The sequence below is a fragment of the Bos indicus x Bos taurus genome, chromosome 11 (assembly GCF_003369695.1).
Source record: "Bos indicus x Bos taurus breed Angus x Brahman F1 hybrid chromosome 11, Bos_hybrid_MaternalHap_v2.0, whole genome shotgun sequence".
NCBI lineage: Eukaryota > Metazoa > Chordata > Mammalia > Artiodactyla > Bovidae > Bos > Bos indicus x Bos taurus.
The window spans coordinates 43,542,680-43,562,474 of NC_040086.1; the positions used below are offsets into that span (position 1 = coordinate 43,542,680).

General features: G+C 38.0%; 1 protein-coding gene across 7 annotated transcripts in view; it reads left to right on the forward strand.

The window, feature by feature from the left end:
* Positions 1–15,745, forward strand: part of KIAA1841 (KIAA1841 ortholog) — a 62,830-nt gene extending 47,085 nt beyond the window's left edge. For 4 of the 7 annotated variants that reach the window (XM_027555384.1, XM_027555383.1, XM_027555388.1 and 1 more), the window contains 7 exons: positions 6,449–6,540; positions 7,397–7,414; positions 7,871–7,899; positions 7,978–8,051; positions 8,354–8,442; positions 12,221–12,312; positions 13,327–15,745. In XM_027555384.1, coding sequence (XP_027411185.1) covers positions 6,449–6,540; positions 7,397–7,414; positions 7,871–7,899; positions 7,978–8,051; positions 8,354–8,442; positions 12,221–12,312; positions 13,327–13,363 — 431 coding nt within the window. In that variant the 3' untranslated portion in view covers positions 13,364–15,745. The other 3 variants (XM_027555386.1, XR_003513364.1, XM_027555387.1) reach the window with 3 other exon arrangements.
* Positions 15,746–19,795: the final 4,050 nt, after the last annotated feature.

Here is a 19,795-nt window from a genome sequence, read left to right on the forward strand (position 1 = left end):
TTAGCAGTGAAGTCATTTGGGCCTGGAGTTTTCTTTATAGGAAGGTTTTTAACTATGAATTCAGTGTCTTTTATTAATATAGTGCTATTCAAGTTTTCTATTTCTTCTTAAACGAAGATCATGGCATCCGGTCCCACCACTTCATGGGAAATAGATGGGGAAACAGTGGAAACAGTGTCAGACTTTATTTTTCTGGGCTCCAAAATCACTACAAATGGTGACTGCAGCCATGAAATTAAAAGACACTTACTCCTTGGAAGGAAAGTTACGACCAACCTAGATAGCATATTGAAAAGCAGACATTACTTTGCCAACAAAGGTTCGTCTAGTCAAGGCTATGGTTTTTCCTGTGGTCATGTATGGATGTGAGAGTTGGACTGTGAAGAAGGCTGAGTGCCGAAGAATTGATGCTTTTGAACTGTGGTGTTGGAGAAGCCTCTTGAGAGTCCCTTGGACTGCAAGGAGATCCAACCAGTCCTTTCTGAAGGAGATCAGCCCTGGGATTTCTTTGGAGGGAATGATGCTAAAGCTGAAACTCCAGTCCTTTGGCCACCTCATGCGAAGAGTTGACTCATTGGAAAAGACTCTGATGCTGGGAGGGATTGGGGGCAGGAGGAGAAGGGAACGACAGAGGATGAGATGGCTGGATGGCATCACTGACTCGATGGACGTGAGTTTGAGTGAACTCCGGGAGTTGGTGATGGACATGGAGGCCTGGCGTGCTGCGATTCATGGGGTCCCAAAGAGTCGGACACGACTGAGCGACTGATCTGATCTGATCTGATTTCTTCTTAAATTTGTTTTGACTTCTTTCGAGGAATATGTCCATTTTATCCAAATTGTCATTGTCAGATTTATTAGCATGAGGTTGCTCATAGTATTTTCTTATCCTTTTCTGTCTGAAGGATCTCTGATGATGTCCCTCTTTCATTCGTGGTATTGTTAATTTGTGTTTTATATTCCTTTTTTCTTGATAAGTTTAGCTACAGGTTTATTAGTTTTATTGATCTTTTCCAGGAACCAGCTTTTGATTTCATAGACTTTCTCTGTAGTTTGTCTATTTTATATTTCATTGATTTTCAGTCTTATATTTACTGTTTCCTTCCTTGAACTTACTTTGGACTTAATTTCCTCTTTTTTCTAGCTTCTTAATGTGGAAACTTGAATCACTGATTTTTTTCTTTCTTTTCTAGTATAAGCATTTAAAACTATAAGACTCACTCTAAACACTGCTTTTTAAGTATTTCTCACAGATTTTGGTATGTCTTGTTTTCATTTATATTTAGTACAAAATATTTTCTAATTTCCCTCATGATTTTGTCTTTGACCCATGTATTGCTCAGTAATGTGTTTAATTTCCAAATATTTTCAGATTTTCTGAATACTTTTCAGTTGTCGATTTCTCATATAATTCCATTGTGATCAAAAAAATGTACTCTCTGTGTTTTCATCTTCTAAGTTTTATTGACACATGTTCCAGATGTGCATGAAAACAGTGTGAATTCTGCTGTTTTTAGTGGAGTAGTCTGTAAATGTAGAGTGAAGTCGGTTTGATTTTCTAGTGCTCATTTTCTGACTACTTGTTCTATCAATTAGTAAGAGATTAGTATTGAAATCTCAAGCTATCATGTTAATTTATGTATTTTTCCTTTCAAGTCTGTCAGCTTTTGCTTTATGTATGGGTTAGAGCTTTGTAACTGGGCACATACACAATTATAGTGTATTGACTCTTTTATCATGATATAGTTTCCCAGGTGGCACAGTGGTAAAGAATCTGCCTGCCAATGCAGGAGACTCAGGAGACATGGGTTCAGTCCCTGGTTTGGGACGATCCCCTGGAGTAGGAAATGGCAACTGACTCCAGTATTCTTGACTGGAAAATTCCATAGAGAGAGGAGCCTGATGGATTACCGTCCATGGAGTCTCAAAGAGTCGAGACATGCCTGAGCAGCAGGCATGGCATGGCGTAATGTGTGTTTGAGCTTTGTAACTAGGTATATATACATTTATAGTGTAGATGGAGCCTTATTTATTTATAGTAGAACTGCTTATATTAAAGTCTGTTTTGTTTAATTTTAACATAATCACTCTAGATTTGTTTTGTTTACCATTTGAATGACATATCTTTTTCCTATTCTTTTATTTTCAACAGTCGGAGTTTTTAATTTGAAGTATGTATCTTGTAGATAGCATATTGTTGGAAATTGCTTTCTTGTCCAGTTTGACAATCTCTGCATTTTGATTGGACCATTTATTTTATTTATATTTAATGTGTTTATTGATATGGTTGTGTTAGGTTTGCCATTTTGCTATTCATTTTCTAATTGGCTCAAATGTTTTGTTCCTCTGTTTCTCCTTTACTGCTTTTTTTTGTGCTAAGAAAATTTTAGTATATTATTTAAATTATTAGCTTTTTAGTTATATTTCTTTGCATTTGATTGTTCTAAAGATTTCAACATGCCTTTTTAATCTATCACAGTCTACTTAAAGGTAATATGAATTACTCCAGGTAAAATATTAACATAAGAACCTTTAGAGAAGGGAACAAAGAAAAACATATACCTTTAGTCCTTTATATTTACCAACATACTTATCATTTGTGTCTATATCTTTGTTACCATCTGATGTTATTTTCTTTCATTCATTCATTCATGAGTGAAAGTCTCTCAGTGTGTCTGACTCTTTGCGACCCCATGGATTAACCAGCTGAGCATGAAGGACTTCTTCTTTCCTGTAGTACAAGTATACTGCAAGTGTACTAGTGAATTCTCTTGTTTTTATTCACCTGAAAATGTCTTTATTTTGCTTTTGTTTTTGAAGTACAATTTTCTCAATTTTTAATTCTTGATTAACAACTTTTTTCTTTTAGCACTTCTTTTTAAATTTGGAGGATAATTGCTTTGTAATGTTGTATTGGTTTCTGTCATACAACAGCACTAATCAGCCATAACTGTATAACTATGTATCTGTATATTGCCTTCTTTCAGCACTTTAAATATGTCATTTCAATGTCTTCTGGCCTCCATTGTTTCTGAGAAGTTAGTCCTTGTGATAAAAATTTTCCCCTGTTATGTATGTAATGTATACTTTTAATCTCTCTGCTTTCAAGATTTATCTTTTTATTTTTGACTTTTAGAAGCTTGACTACGGTATGCCTAGATGTGATTTTCTATGTGTTTATTTGGGACTTGCTGAATTTTTTGAATCTATAAATTGTTATCTTACAATCATTATTTCTTTAAGTATTTTTTGTACCCCTTTCTCACATTTGTTTTCTGGGTCTCCACTACACCTGTGGACTTTTGATATTGTCTCTGAGGCTCTGGGTCCTTTCTTCAGTCATCTCTCCCCCCGATTGGATAATTTCTAATCCTTGACTTCACATTCACTGATTCATTTTTCTGCCATTTCAGATTTTCTTTTGAGCCTATCTGGTACATTTTTTAACTTTTTCATTTCAGTTATACCTTTCAGCTCTAGAATTTCCCCCCTGGTTCTTCTTTTATATTTTCTGTTTATGTGTTGAGATTCTCTCTACCATTTTTCCTTTGAACATATTTGTAACAGTTGCTTTGAAATTATTGTCTCCCAAGTCCAACATGCTGGCCTTCTCAATCTGTTTCTATCAACTGTTTCTTCTGAGTGGATCATACTTATCATTTTCTTTATCTCATGACTTCTGGGTGAAAATTAAATTCTGTAGGTTCAGTTCAGTTCAGTTCAGTCGCTCAGTCGTGTCCGACTCTGTGACCCCATGAATTACAGCACGCCAGGCCTCCCTGTCCACCACCAACTCCTGGAGTTCACTCAAACTCACGTCCATCGAGTCAGTGATGCCATCCAGCCATCTCATCCGCTGTCGTCCCCTTCTCCTCCTGCCCCCAATCCCTCCCAGCATCAGAATTTTTTCCATTGAGTCAACTCTTCACATGAGGTGGCCAAAGTACTGGAGTTTCAGCTTTAGCATCATTCCTTCCAAAGAAATCCCAGAGCTGATCTCCTTCAGAATGGACTGGTTGGATCTCCTTGCAGTCCAAGGGACTCTCAAGAGTCTTCTCCAACACCACAGTTCAAAGGCATCAATTCTTCGGTGCTCAGCTTTCTTCACAGTCCAACTCTCACATCCATACATGACCACAGGAAAAACCATAGCCTTGACTAGACGGACCTTTGTTGGCAAAGTCATGTCTCTGCTTTTCAATATGCTATCTAGGTTGGTCATCTTTGTGCAACTCTGAAACCTTTTATTCTCCTAAGAATTGTTGGGATTTTTGTTCTCATAAGCAGTTAACCTGCCTAAGCCACACTGCAAAATGTGTCTCCCTGCTGGTGTCTCTGCACAGGTTTTTTTGCCTGCTAAGTGCTGCTGCTTTTGCCTATCCCCCACCTCAAAGGGCATACCAGCCTGTGTAGTTTAATGAGCTTCTTCTGGTACTATGTCTTGGTTTCTCATGAAGTTCAGGTGGAGGCAAGAAATCTGCTTTGGGTTCCTTCATGGTCTCCAAAACTGTTGACTGAAAAAATATATTCACATTCTGAAAGTAGAGAGCTATTTTATCTGGTGGGGATGTTTAAGACACTGAGCCCAGGACACAGCATCTCAGTAGCTCTGAGAAAACTGCTCCATGGAGGCAGGGGGACATTAGGCTATATACAAGTTTGCAACAAATAGAGCAGGCAGTCTGAACATCAAGATCAGGTATCAAGTGAAGGAATTTAGCATTCTGTGTATGGGAAGATGCAGGCCTCTGGGCTCACTAAACTTATTCCTTTCATGTGCACCTCAGCTATCTGGGGCCAATCCTGTTCCTTGTTCACCTTGCTTCTTGCATTCCCCCAGCTCCTCAGCAGTCACCACGGAGGGTGGCAGCATCTGCAGGATGACAGTCTGGGGAGTTTAGTGGTCAGCCAGGGAAAGAATTTATTGGAGGCTCAGCTGCTTGGTGGTTTCTTGCTTTGGGGTTCCCCTAGATTCCTACTTGTTTTTCCAGTCCCAGGTCTGACCTGTGATAATTCAAGCCAGCAAGACTCTCAGAAGCTCAAGCTAAAGACAGTTTGGGGAAGTCATTCAAAGGCACAAGAAATGTGCCTCCTCTCACAGAGAGCAGTTCTGTCTTCCAGTGATCAACGCCACCCTAGTTTCTGCTTGCCTTTTTAGCTGAGCTTCCTAGGGTCTCCCGTGTACTTGCATAGTTTAACATTCAGCTCAGAATTAGTTCATATTCACATTTTAGGCCTCAGATCTCTTTCTTATTTCCAAATTTTCCCCTTTGAATACCTAGCTTCTCTGTTGCTTTGAACTCGATCATTTTCTCCCTGCAACTCAAGGTTATAATTTTCCTCCCTGAGCTGGGGAGGGGGAAAGTGCCCTCAGATAAGAAAGCTTTTTTCACACGTAAACAGTGAACTTTCTCTCTTCCTTTGATTATTCTCCAGTACCTGCAGATGATTGTTCATACTATTTTTGTTCTGTTTTTATCATCATTTGCGGGGGAGGAATTTTCCACCCTTTCACACTGCTGTTATCATGTAGCCCACCCTGTCACGGCTTTTAGCAATATAACACTTGTTAATCTCCCACATTAACAGAGACACACATGTCAGGGGCCCAGGGCCAGCAGAAAAATAAATCTCTCTGGATTCTAGATGTTGTTTTGTCTTTATTCTGTTATCTTCAAGATTGTCTTCTATGTAGCACATTTTACAGGTTTTTCATTTATGGTAGTGATGAAGTTTCTTTTTTAAGATAGAGCAAAAACTGTAAAGATGGTGTGCAAATAATTGATAATTGGGAAACAACAATCTAATGTATCATTATCAACCTTCCAACCTTGTTTTTAGAGAAATACTTCTTTCCCCTCCCTCTTTTTTGGCCTGTCTCCTTTCTCCACTAAACTGTCAGCCAAGAGTAAGGTCTGAATGTTCATAGCAGGAATGCCCTCGTTTTGAATACAGTTTATCCCAGATCTGCTTCTTCCTAGGATCATTTATGGTCTACCTCCATTTTTACCCTTATAGCCCAACCTCCTGTGTGAACAAAGGCATTTTAAAGATTGTGTGTGTGAACCCTTCTTTCCTCCCCTTCTCAATTTGTGATTTTTTGGGTTACAGTTATTTTTTATATTGAAAAATTTGGAATTAGGAGATGACTCCACTGTCACATTAGATTCAGGGAAATATGTGTAATTTCCCCAACATTTTTCTACATTTAATTTCATTGGGACTTGGAATTCATTGCCCTCATTTTTTTCCTAAGATTTTCGCCAAGTAGAAAGAAGAAAAGTAAATGAACCTCTATAAAGCACTTTTAGTTTGATTTCTCCATATATTTACTTTTTACCCAAAGGTAATTTCTTAGTTTTTAAAAACAGTGTTTTATTTTTTCAGTGATTTTATTCTTTGGATGTGACAAGTGCATGGACTGATAACACTAATGTTCTATTATTAGGGAAAAAGGAGAAGCCAAAGAAGTTCACTAAACAACCAAAAAAGCAGATGTCTTCACCCTGTGGTCAGAAGAAAGAAAAGGCACTGGAGAAGGTAACTATAAATTATCTATTACTATTCTAAAGTTTGTATTAAGAAATAAGCAGATACATCCAGGAAAAATCCGAAAAAGAAGAGCTACGAGTACCACAGTGGAATGCTAGCAGTGTAAAAATGAGTGAAGAATCTCTATGAAGACTGAGATTAAAGATCTCTAAGGTATATTGACACATGAAGAAAGGAAAGTGAAGTATAAGAAAGATAAATTAGCAGTTTTGGATTAGCATATACAAACTACTATGTATAAAATAGACAACAAGATCCTACAGCACAGGGGACTATATTCAAAGTCTTATAATAAACTACAATGGAAAAGAATGTGAAAAAGAATATATATATAAATATATATATAATAGGCTTCCCTGGTAGCTCAGACAGTAAAGAATCTACCTGCAGTGTGGGAAACCCAGGTTTGATCTCCGTGTTGGGAAGATTCCCTAGAGAAGGGAATGGCTATCCACTCCAGAGTATATGCTGAATCACTTTATACCAGAAACTAACACGCCATTGCAAATTAACTGTAAGAAGAAAAAAGGCAAAGTGCAGAGCAGTATGTATAGTGGTATATTATGCTACCATTTATGTAGACTAGATAAAGGAATATATATGAATTTTCTTATATATCCATAAAATAGCTATAGAAAGCTATATCAGAAATTGATAAAATTGGTTGCCTCTAAGGAAGGGAATTGGATATCTAGCGGGAAGGACAGAAACTTTTTTACTTTGTCCTATTTATACTTCTTGAATTTTGAACCAGTATTACTTATTCAAAAAATAAAACAATTTTTAGAATTGATTATATTTTATGACCTTTTAAAATTATTCTTATTTCCTCATGCCTTCAAAGGAAGGAGTAAAAAGCCAGGTAGGAATAAGAAAACAGTATAACTACTGTTGGCTAAAAGAGGAACTGTGGATTCTAAAAATGTGTGAAAAACTGGGGTGGGGACACATTCTACACAGTATATGTTGGATGGATTGCACATTCATCTCCATGTTAAGGACCACAGGCACAGAATGAGTGAATTCTTAAAGACTGCATTAGAGGTGTGGGGCTTCCAGGTCAGATAAAACAGGTTCAAATTCTAGGCCTCTTTCCCTTTGGATAAGTTTCTTAACTCCTCTGAAACTGTTTTAATATAGAGATAATAATCGCATCTGTCTCACATGGTTGTTGCAGGGCTTCGATGAAACAATGCTTGTAATGCTCTTGGTACAGTATCTTGTACCCAATAAATGTAAACTCTTTTTTGTTATTACCTATAATGCTAATCAGTAAATATGTTCTAATTGGGCCTCAATGTTGTCTACTTTTTTTTAGTCAACTTCTAGAGATGTGTCTCCTTTCATGTGAGTATTACTCCTTAATCCAGTCAGATGTTCACTCTAAAAACATCAATGCTGATTTTTGTTTAATTTTTTTAATAGTGTGAGTATGCAGAAGAATAAGTGGGATGCCACAAGATCCTTGAGATTCAACCAAGATGCACAAAGAGAAGATGGTAAGTAGTAATATTTGGGTACTGTACAAATTGGATATAAATAGCAATGATAGGAGTCTTTTATAAAGAATGCTGAATAGCTTTAAAGGTTCCAACTGAAATAAGGCCCCAAATTAGCACATTTCCTTAGGCATCAACCAGAGTTTCATTACTAGACAACCCCAGTAGATAATGTGTGGTTTCATGCATCCGTCATTCTGAGGTCTCTCAGACTGACTTTCATCCACTGCTTCCACTTTCAAGAAGGCTGAATAATTAAACATCTTCATAAAAAGTAAGATTTACTAATTTTTACATTTCAGATCAGCGGCGGATGTCTGAAATTACTGGGCACCTAATAAAGATGAGATTGGGTGATCTGGATCGAGTCAGGTCAAAGGAAGCAAAAGAAGTAAGAATTACATACTCATGTATGGTGCTCGCTTAGTACTCTTTCCTCCTTTATTTTCATCATAAGTATAAAGATGCTTTATGATTTTAAAAGAGTAAATTTTTAATATATTTTTATATTCTGTACCAGTTAGCCAGTTCATTCACAGAAAAGTTTTTCACCACCTCGTATGGTCCATACTGTGTAACACACACAGTAAAGTACACTGTCGCTGAAAGTATAGTATCCAAGAACAGATCAACTCATCGTGGAAGGTGACCTCCTGGAGTTGCTAACTTTATCAGCTCTGTATCGTGCTTAGATGTTATCTTTAAGATGTTATCTTGCTATAAAAATGATAAAAAGAAATACCTGTACTCTTACTGAATTACATATTAGTTATAACATTATATATCATTATTAGTATCAGTATCATATATTTACAGTAACTTTTGCCCCTCATGCTTTTATTGAAAAATTTACTTCCCTACAAGAACAGGAAAAAAAATCTTCATCACCATGGGTTAGACAAATATTTCTTAGCTCCAACACCAAAATCATGATCCATAAAAGAAAAAAATTGGATTTCATCAAAAGTTAAAACTTCTTTTTGAAAGGCACTATTAAGAGAATGAAAAAAACAAGTCATAAACTGTGAGAAAATAAACAGCCCAGTAAAAAGAAGCAGGCAAAAAATTAACCATAGACTTCATGAGAGAAGGTAGCAAAGAAACACAGGAAAAGATGGCAACATGAGTCATCTTTTTTGTTTGTTTTTGCTAAGTCTTGTCCAACTCTTTTGTGACCCCCTGGACTGTAGTCCACCAGCACCTCTGTGTATGGGATTTCCCAGGCAAGAATACTGGAGCAGAGGATTTCCTTCTCTAGAGGATCTTCCTGACCCAGGGATTGAATTCCTGTCTCCTGCAGTGCAAGCAGATTCTTTACTGCTGAGCCACCACCAGAAACACCATTAGTCGTTATTATTGTTGTTCAGTCACTAAGTCTTGTCCTACTCTTTGTGACCCCATGGGATGTAGCATACCAGGGCTCCTCTGTCCTCCACTATCTCCTGAAGTTTGCTCAGACTCTTGTCCATTGGAGGAGTGATGCTAACTATCTTACCCTCTGCTGCCCACTTCTCCTCTTGCCATCAGTCTTTTTCAGCATCAGAGTCTGTGCCAGTGAGTCAGCTGTTCACATCAGGTGGCTACAGTATTGGAGCTTCAGCATCAGTCCTTTCAATGAATATTCAGGGTTGATTTCCTATAGGATTGACTGGTTTGATCTCCTTGCAGTCCAGGGGACTCTGAAGAGTTTTCTCCAGCACCACAATTCGAAAGCATCTGTTCTTTGGTGCTCAGTCTTCTTTATGATCCAATTTTTGTATCCATACATGACTACTGGGAAAACCATAGCCTTGACTATACAAACCTTTGTCGGCAAAGTGGTAGCTCTGCTTTTGAATATGCTGGCTAGGTTTGACTTAGTTTTCCTTCCAAGGAGCAAGCGTCTTTTAATTTCATGGCTGCAGTCAAAATTTTCACCATGAAATTTTGCAGTGTCCACAGTGATTTTGGAGTCCAAGAAGGTAAAATCTGTCACTGCTTCTACTTTTTCTGCTTCTATTTGCCATGAAATGATGGGACTAGATGCCATGATCTTAGTTTTTTGATGTTGAGTTTCAAGCCAGCTTTTCACTACCTCCTATCAAGAGTCTCTTCAGTTCCTCTTCACTTCCTGCCATTAGAGTGGTATCATCTGCATATCTGAGGTTGTTGATATTTCTCCTAGCAGTCTTGATTCCAGCTTGTGATTCATCCAGCCTAGCATTTCACATGATATACTCTGTGTAAAAGTTAAGTAAGCAGGTTGACAGTATTTAGCCTTGACATATTCCTTTCCCAGTTTTGAACCAGTCCGTTGTTCCCTGTCTGGTTCTAGCTGTTGCTTCTTGACCCACATAGTTTCTCAGGAGACAAGTAAGGTATTCCCAGTTCTTTAAGAGTTTTCCAGCTGTTATGATCCACACAATCAAAGGCTTTAGTGTAGTCAATGAAGCAGAAGTAGACATTTTTCTGGAATTCCCTTGCTTTTTCCATGATCCAACAAATGTTCACAATTTGACCTCTGTTTCCTCTGCCTTTTATAAACCCATCTGTACATCTGGAAGTTCTCAGTTCACATACAGTTGAAGCCTAGCTTGAAGGATTTTGAGTATTACCATGCTAGCATGTGAAATGAGTACAGTTGTGCAGTAGTTTGAACATTCTTTGACATTGCCCTTCTTTGGAATGAAATGAAAACTGACCTTCTCCATTCGTATGGCCACTGCTGAGTTTTGCAAATTTGCTGACATACTGAGTATAGCACTTTAACAACATCATCTTTTAGAATTTGAAATAGCTCAACTGGAATTCTATCACCTCCACTAGCTTTGTTTGTAGGGATGCTTCTTAAGGCCCACTTGACTTCGTACCCCAGGATGTCTGACTCTAGGTGAGTGACAACACCATGGTGGTTATCTGGGTCATTAAGACCTTTCTTGTATAGTTCTTCTGTATATTCTTGCCACCCCTTCTTCATCCCTTCTGTTTCTGTTAGGTCCATACTGTTTCTTTCCTTTATCGTGCCCATCCTTGCATAAAATGTTCCCTTGACATCTCCAGTTTTCTTAAAGAAATCTCTAGTCTTTCCCATTCTGTTGTTTTCCTCTGTTTCTTTGCATTGTTCATTTGTAGAAGGCCTTCTTATCTCTCCTTGCTTTTCTCTGGAACTCTGCATTCAGTTGGGTGTATCTTTCCTTTTTTCCTTTGCCTTTCACTTTACTTCTTTCCTCAGCTATTAGTGAAGCCTCCTCAGATAGCCTCTTTGGCCTTCTTAGTCATTAGGGAAACATAAATTAATCCCTCAACAAGATACCACTATACACCCACTAAAATGTCTAAAAAAAATTTTTTTTAATATGCTAACAACAATATAGAGCAACTGGAACTGTCATATGTAACTAGCAAGGGTGCAAAAGGGAATGGCTACTTTGGAAAACAGTTTGGCTGTTTCTTATATTGTTTAATGTTTACTCACCATGCAGATCATTTCACATATCTTTACAAGGGCTTTATTTAGAATTGTTAAAAACTAGAAACAACCCAAATGTCCTTTATTTGATAAGTGAATGAGACCGCAGTGTATATAAAAAAGAATGAGCTACTAATACATGCTGCAACATAGATGAATCACCTGCACATTATGGTAAGTGAAAGAAGCCCTATTCAGAAGGCTGTAAGCTACATGATTCTGTATATATATAAGGTTCTACAAAGTGCAAAGGTGTAAGGACATAAAACAGATAAGTAGGGGAATTTCCTGGCGGTCCAGTGGTTAGGACTCTGTTCTTTCACTGCCAAGGGCACAAGTTTTATCCTTGGTCAGGGAATTAAGATCCTGCAAACTACACAGACCAGCCAAGAAAAAAAACCCAGAAGTTGATGTTTGCCAGAAAGTCGTCAAATCATTGGCCTTAAAAGGGGGCACCAGGGGATTTTCTTGGGGTGATGGAACTGGGTTATGTCTCCCTTATAAGTGTTCACACAGCTGTATGCATTTGTCAAAATTCAACTCAGAACAGTACACTAAATAGGGTGAATTTTAAAGTAGTACGTATAAATTATAACTCAAAGAGCTAAACTTTTTAATTAAAAAAAATTGCTTCTAAATTAAAAAGTAATGCTGTTTCAATAAAGCCAAACTTCTTCTATTGGTTCCATATAGATATTAACTTAATTTTGCTCCTTTACAGTTTGCAGGAGGTATTTATTCCAGGCTTGAAGCACAAATCAAGGCCTCAGTGCCAGTCAGTGCTCGGCAGAGCAGCTCGGAAAAAAACACAAGGTAAATCAGCAGAAGTGAATTCAGAATGCCAGTTTTGAAGTGATGATTTTTTTTTTTCTTAAGGGAAAAATCATATGAACGCTAGAAGCACATAATTTGGTTTTATTTTGTTTGGAGATTAGATCATCAAGACATTAGTCAGAACCAGATTTTAACTTAAGAGTTAAGACTTTAAAAGGTCATGATGACAAAATTTAATGAAAGTATAGTTTTTTAAAATCAGTTTTTTGTTTATTGAGTCAGCTCGGTTCTGAGCCAACAGCTGACAAATGTAAGCTGCAGTACCACTGCAAACTAGCAGGATCTTTACGCTGTTTATTGATAATGTATTACTACTTTATATAAATCATTGAACTTTTCTTATTTCTTGTTCTCTCTTGATAAAATCTAATTTGTGGGACTTCCCTGGAGGTTCAGTGGTTAAGACTCCATGCTTCCACTACTGGGGGCCAGGGTTCAATTCCTGGTCCAGGAACTAAGATCCCTCATACTGTGCAATGGGGCCAAAGAAAAAGAATATCTAACTTGTATGTTCTTTGTCATTTGACAGCACAAATTTTCTTTGAAAGATTAGCAGTTACTGAAATTTGATCATTAATACTACAGATCCAAATGCCTTATCTGCAATTCTGAAATCCAGAAAACTCAGAAAGCCCAAAGTTTTTTTCATACATTTGTGGCTACTGATCTGAGCTACTGTGGTGCTATTTGTAGTTTTTATTTATCTTAACGTAAATGCTCATTTAGGTCAGTAAAGAAGTACTCATGTGTTTGGTTATGGGGCACTACTCCAGATTCATAATATACAATGTATGTACATATTATCTCCACCAAATTAAAAAAGGCCTGAATTCCAAAATACATTTCACTCCAAGAATTTTTAAAGTGGATTATGGAGGTACATGAATTTGCTTTAAATTTTGACAGTGTCAATCAGACTTAACATAAAGCAGTGGCAACTTCTTTTTGTTTTAGAAGCACCTCTTACGTTCTTTTCTGTTTAAAAAAATCTAGGTCTAAAAGTCGTTTTGGTCAAGGTCGGCCTGTGTAAAGCACCTTTAAATATAAGAAGACAGAAGACATACCTCTGGACACTTGAAATTGCTTACTTGAAGATCTTTGGAATGATTACTTCTAAATGTTTTAAGTTATTTATTAAATATTCTTGAAAGCCACAAAAATCTAGTGGTAAGGGAAATATATAGTTAAGTCTTATGAAATTGTAAATATGAAACTTCTTAAATCTGATTTTCCTTTGGTGTTGAGAGAATTCATTCTTAGGTAGGTTGATAAGGAGTCTGGGGCCCTCAAACAGGAAGGGGTCCAGGGCCCTCACAGAGGAGGAAGGGATCTGGGGCCCTCGAGAAGGAGATAGGAGCCTGGGGCTCTCAAGGAGAAAAGGACAAACATTTTTTTTCTACATTAGTCACGTAAAACATTTTTTCTTTAAGCCCACAGCTAATGACTCAAGGGTATGTTTTTCCTTAAGCTCTATACTAATGATTATGTAACAGCAATGTGTCTTGTTCTAGGACATGTTTATCCTTCTTAACAAGAACCTTCTGACTAGTCTTGTTATAATAAGATGTTTTTTGTGGGAGTGGATCTGGTAAGACCTTTCTATTGTTAGTTCAAATCTTGTTAATTTAAGATGAATGTTGTGGGAGTGGGTCTGATCAAAGTATATAAGGCCTTGATAAGACTATGGAGGGAGGGCACTCTCCATCCCCTTTCTGATGTCTATGTCAGAAGGTTTCTCTGTCCCTTTTTATACTTTAATAGAATTCTCCTACACAAAAGCTCTTGAGTGATCAAGCTTGGTCCCTAGTTCTGAAGCTGAAATCTTCTTCAGAGATCACAAATCCAACATCATTCACCGTTAGCTATCAGTGTGATGCTAGGCTATGTAAAAAATTAGTATTTAGAAATTTATATAGTTAAGACTCCAAGGCATTTGTTACACTTTATTTATTTGAAAGAGAAGAGGCCTAAACTCTCAAATAGCTAAGAGTTTTTTAAGATCTTAAAAAATTAGGGGAACACATCTAGTAGTGGTACTGTACATGTGCACTGATTATGTATGTCTTTGGGCTGTAAATCTTGTGATGGCATTGAGAACTGCCATTTATGTGACGAAATTTCCAGTGATGCTAATTTTATGCTTGCATGACTTTTAAGAAGTGACAGATCTCAAAACTGAGTTACGTAAAATTTTAAGGTGAAGTATTTCCTGTTTTGGGCAGAAGGCTTAATTTTTTTCAGTGTTATTCCAGAGAAATCACAATGTTAATCCAACTCTTTTTTCAGTTTTTAATATGTATTTATTGGTCTGGAATTACTGATTATTACTTCTTTCTTCTGTGAAGCTAGTTAAAACAGCTGAATTTGTTAAAAGAAATTTGGATTCTGAAGTTGTTAAAACAACTGTTGATAGTTTTAGGATAGTAAATCATTTCAGTTGTATAAGACACCCACTGTACAGTTCTTAGGACACTAAAACTCAACCATAATTCTATAGCCATTCAAATAGCCCCTTAAGATGGTTACAATCAGTTATTACTTTAGAGATGTCTGGAAGGAAAGATTCCCAGATACACTTGATGGGTGAAAAATCTAATTATTCAGGAGAAATCAGTTTTTCTAACCAAGCAGAAAGAGTGCTCAGGGAAAATTTGTTCCAAACCATAATCATATAACAGTTATGTGTTTGGAAATTACTTATATGTAGGTCTCTAAAACACTTTAATTTGCATTGTTTTTATTTTTAGTCTTCATTTATCTTAGAAATTTTCTTCAAATTATTTAGAAAACAGACTTGCTAGTGTATGACAGAACAGCAATTTCTATTGAAATGTTGAAGTGTTATGTATTTTTAATGAATATTTTATTTGGTAAATAAAGCTAGGTTTTATTTGATGTTACATGCATAGCTTTGCCAAGATTTTTGAACTTCTGTTTGGAAATTTTGTTGCAGTCGACATATTTTTCAATGGTTTGATATTTTTGAAATAGTTTATACATTTTATTTGCAAAAGAAAATGTTTTATACTACATGATCTGTAAGACCTGTTAAATACCAGTCTTGTTTACTGTATTCTGTGATCAAAAAAGGATTTAGGTTTGCTATGACGGTCACAACTGAAAGAGGAAAATATCTCATTTGATTTTTAATTGATGGTAACAAGGCAGATTGCTTCTTCCCCAAGGGGACTGTACCACTAAATTGATTTTTACAAACAGAATTTATCAGAATTTTATTTTCTTCAGAATGTGCTTTAAATTTTGTGAATGTCTGTAGTTCATAACACAGGTAACACAAACATTTTAATCAAGTTCATAATAGCATTTGTTTTGCTAAATACTTTGAGGTTTTATCTTACATTAATTCTGAATTCACATTTATTTAATTGAAATAAACATTAATGACAAAAGTTGTTTGTAGAGTCCCTTGATCTGAATCATTGCATCTTCTCAAAAAGTTCAGATGGGCTCCAGGTCATAGGTTTTCATGGAAGAAATGAATTTTGTACATTTCCCAGGTGGCTCAGAGGTTAAAGCATCTGCCTGCAATGCGGGAGACCTGGATTCGATCCCTGGGTCAGGAAGATCCCCTGGAAAAGGAAATGGCAACCCACTCCAATATTCTTGCCAGGAGAATCTGGCTCCAGTCCATGGGGTCACAAAGAGTCAGACACAACTGAGCGACTTCACTAAAAAAAAAAAAAAAAAAAAAAACTAACCTGGTAAGGACTTCAGCAAACATTTAAGGGATAAAATATTGCAGAAAAGGTGATTTATAACTGTTGCATTATTTTGTTATTGTCCTTCTTCAGAACTCTTAGCCAGGTATTGTGAGCTGTGCTGAGTGCTTTGGAAGCTGAAGCTGAAGCCCTGTCATGCTAAGTGTGTGTGTGCGCCCACTAGGTTGTGTTGTAGCCCACTGGGCTCCTTCATCCAGGGGATTTCCCAGGCAAGAATACTGGAGTGTGTTGCCATTTCCTTCTCCAGGAGATCTTACTGACCCAGGTATCAAACTCACATCTCCTGCTTGGCAGGCAGATTCTTTACCACTGAGCCACCTGGGAAGCCCACCACACTAATCTGCCAAAGGCAAATGTATAAAAACAAACAAAAAACCTTTTATCTTCAACATCTCGAAGTAATTCTTCAATCCTCAACTATTCTATTTTCACACCTCCCAGTTAAAAGGCATGGGGGCTACCTAGCCAGTCCAATTCTAAGAGGCTTCAGTTCAGTTCAGTAGCTCAGTCATGTCCAACTCTTTGCAACCCCATGCACTGCAGCACGCCAGGCCTCCCTGTCCATCACCAACTCTCAAACTCATGCCCATTGAGTTGGTGATGCCATCCAACCATCTCATCCTCTGTTGTCTCCTTCTCCTCCCACCTTCAATCCCACCAGCATCAGGGTCTTTTCCAGTGAGTCAGCTCTTCGCATCAGGTGGCCAAAGTATTGGAGTTTCAGCTTCAACATCAGTCCTTCCAATGAATATTCAGGACTGATTTCCTTTAGGGTGGACTGGTTGTATCTCCTTGCAGTCCAAGGGACTCTCAAGAGTCTTCTCCAACACCACAGTTCAAAAGCATCAATTCTTCGGTGCTCAGCTTTCTTTATAGTCTCTCACATCCATACATGACTACTGGAAAAACCATAGCCTTGACTAGATGGACCTTTGTTGGCACAGTAATGTCTCTACTTTTTAATATGCTGTCTAGGTTGGTCATAACTTTTCTTCCAAGGAGTAAGCCTCTTAATTTCATGACCGCAGTCACCTTATGCAGTGATTTTGGAGCCCCCCAAAAATAAAAGTCAGCCACTATTTCTACTGTTTACCCATCTATTTGCCATGAAGTGAGGACCAGATGCCATGATCTTCGTTTTTTGAATGTTGAGCTTTAAGCCAACTTTTTCACTCTCCTCTTTCACTTTCATCAAGAGGCTCTTTAGTTCTTCACTTTCTGTCATAACGGTGGTGTCTTCTGCATATGTGAGGTTATTGGTATTTCTCCCGGCAATCTTGATTCCAGCTTGTGCTTCTTCCTGCCCAGCGTTCTTCATGATGTACTCTGCATAGAAGTTAAATAAGCACGGTGACAATATACAGACTTGATGTACTCCTTTTCCTACTTGGAACCAGTCTGTTGTTCCATGTCCAGTTCTAACTGTTGCTTCCTGACCTGTATATAGGTTTCTCAAGAGGCAGGTCAGGTGGTCTGGTATTCCCATCTCTTTCAGAATTTTCCACAGTTTATTGTGATCCACACAGTCAAAGGCTTTGGCATAGTCAATAAAGCAGAAATAGATGTTTTTCTGGAACTCTCTTGCTTTTCCGATCATCCAACGGATGTTGGCAATTTGATCTCTGGTTCCTCTGCCTTTTCTAAAACCAGCTTGAACATCTGGAAGTTCACGGCTCATGTATTGTTGAAGCCTGGCTTGGAGAATTTTGAGGATTACTTTACTAGTGTGTGAGATGAGTGCAATTATGTGGTAGTTTGAACATTCTTTGGCATTGTCTTTCTTTGGGATTGGAGTGAAAACTGACCTTTTCCAGTCCTGTGGCCACTGCTGAGTTTTCCAAATTTGCTGGCATATTGAGTGCAAGCAACTGGAATTCCATCACCTCCACTACCTCTGTTCATAATAATGCTCCCTAAGGCCCACTTGACTTCGCATTCCAGGATGTCTGGCTCGAGGTGAGTGATCACACCATCGTGATTATCTTGGTCCTGAAGATCTTTTTTGTACAGTTCTTCTGTGTATTCTTGCCACTTCTTTTTAATATCTTTTGCTTCTGTTAGGTCCATACTATTTCTGTCCTATATTGTGCCCTTCTTTGCATGAAATGTTCCCTTGGTATCTCTAATTTTCTTGAAGAGATCTCTAGTCTTTCCCATTCTCTTGTTTTCCTCTAGTTCTTTGTATTGATCACTGAGGAAGGCTTTCTTATCTCTCCTTGCTATTCTTGGGAACTCTGCATTCAGATGCTTATATCTTTCCTTTTCTCCTTTGCTTTTTTGCACTTCTTTTCAATGGGGATGGTCTTGATCCCTGTCTCCTGTACCATGTCACGAACCTCCGTCCATAGTTCTTCAGGCACTCTGTCAGATCTAATCCCTTAAATCTATTTCTCACTTCACTGTATAATCATTATGGATTTGATTTAGGTCGTACCTGAATGGTCTAGTGGTTTTCCCTACTTTCTTCAATTTCAGTCTGAATTTGGCAATAAGGATTTCATGATCTGAGCCACAGTCAGCTCCCGGTCTTGCTTTTGCTGACCGTATAGAGCTTCTCCATCTTTGGCTGCAAAAAATATAAACAATCTGATTTCGGTGTTGACCATCTGGTAATGTCCATGTGTAGAGCCTTCTCTTGTGTTCTTGGAAGAGGGTGTTTGCTATAACCAGTTCATTCTCTTGGCAAAACTCTATTACCCTTTTCCCTGCTTCGTTCTGTACTCTACATTCTGAAAACCACAATCACAGAAAACTAACCAATGTAATCACATGGGCCACAGCCTTGTCTAACTCAGTGAAACTATGAGCTGTGCCATGTAGGGCCATCCAAGATGGACGGGTCATGGTGGAGAATTCTGACAGAATGTGGTTCACTGGAGAAGGGAATGGCAAACCACTTCAGTATTCTTGCCTTGAGAACCTCATGAACAGAATGATAAGGCAAAATGGTAGAATACTGAAAGATGAACTCCCCAGGTCAGTAGGTGCCCAATATGCTACTGGAGATCAGTGGAGAAATAACTCCAGAAAGAATGAAGAGACGGAGCCAAAGCAAAAACAACACCCAGATGTGGATGTCACTGGTGATGGAACCAAGGTCTGACGCTGTAAAGAGCAATATTGCATAGGGACCTGGAATGTTAGGTCCATGAATCAAGGCAAATTGGAAGTGATCAAATAGGAGATGGCAAGAGGAATGTTGACATTTTAGGAATCAGTGAACTAATAGGCTTAATCCTCTCATTTAAAACTGATCTAGAGACTTCCCTGAGGGCTTCCCCTGTGGCACAGTGGTAAAGAATCTGCCTGCAGTGCAGGAGATACAGGTTCAATCCTTGGGTCAGGAAGATCCCCTGGAGAAGGAATGGCAGTCCACTCCAGTATTCTTGGCTGGAAAATTCCATGGACAGAGGAGCCAAGGGGTGGCAAAGAGTTGGACTTGAGTGAGCACAGATAAACTTCCCTGGTCGTCCAGTGGTTAAGACTCCAATTTCCAAGGCAGAGGGGACAGGTTCAGTCCCTGGCCTGAAAACTAAGGTCAGGGAATAAGATCCTGCATGCCTCACTCACAGCCAATAATAATAAAATGATAAGGCTGGTCTATTGAGAAGGATGATATGGGAATGATATTATTTCCAAAAGGATAGTTGGAGGATTAAATGTTTTAGACATCTAAAATACAATGTTTTCTGGCTAATAGAAATGTTAACTAGTATTATTGC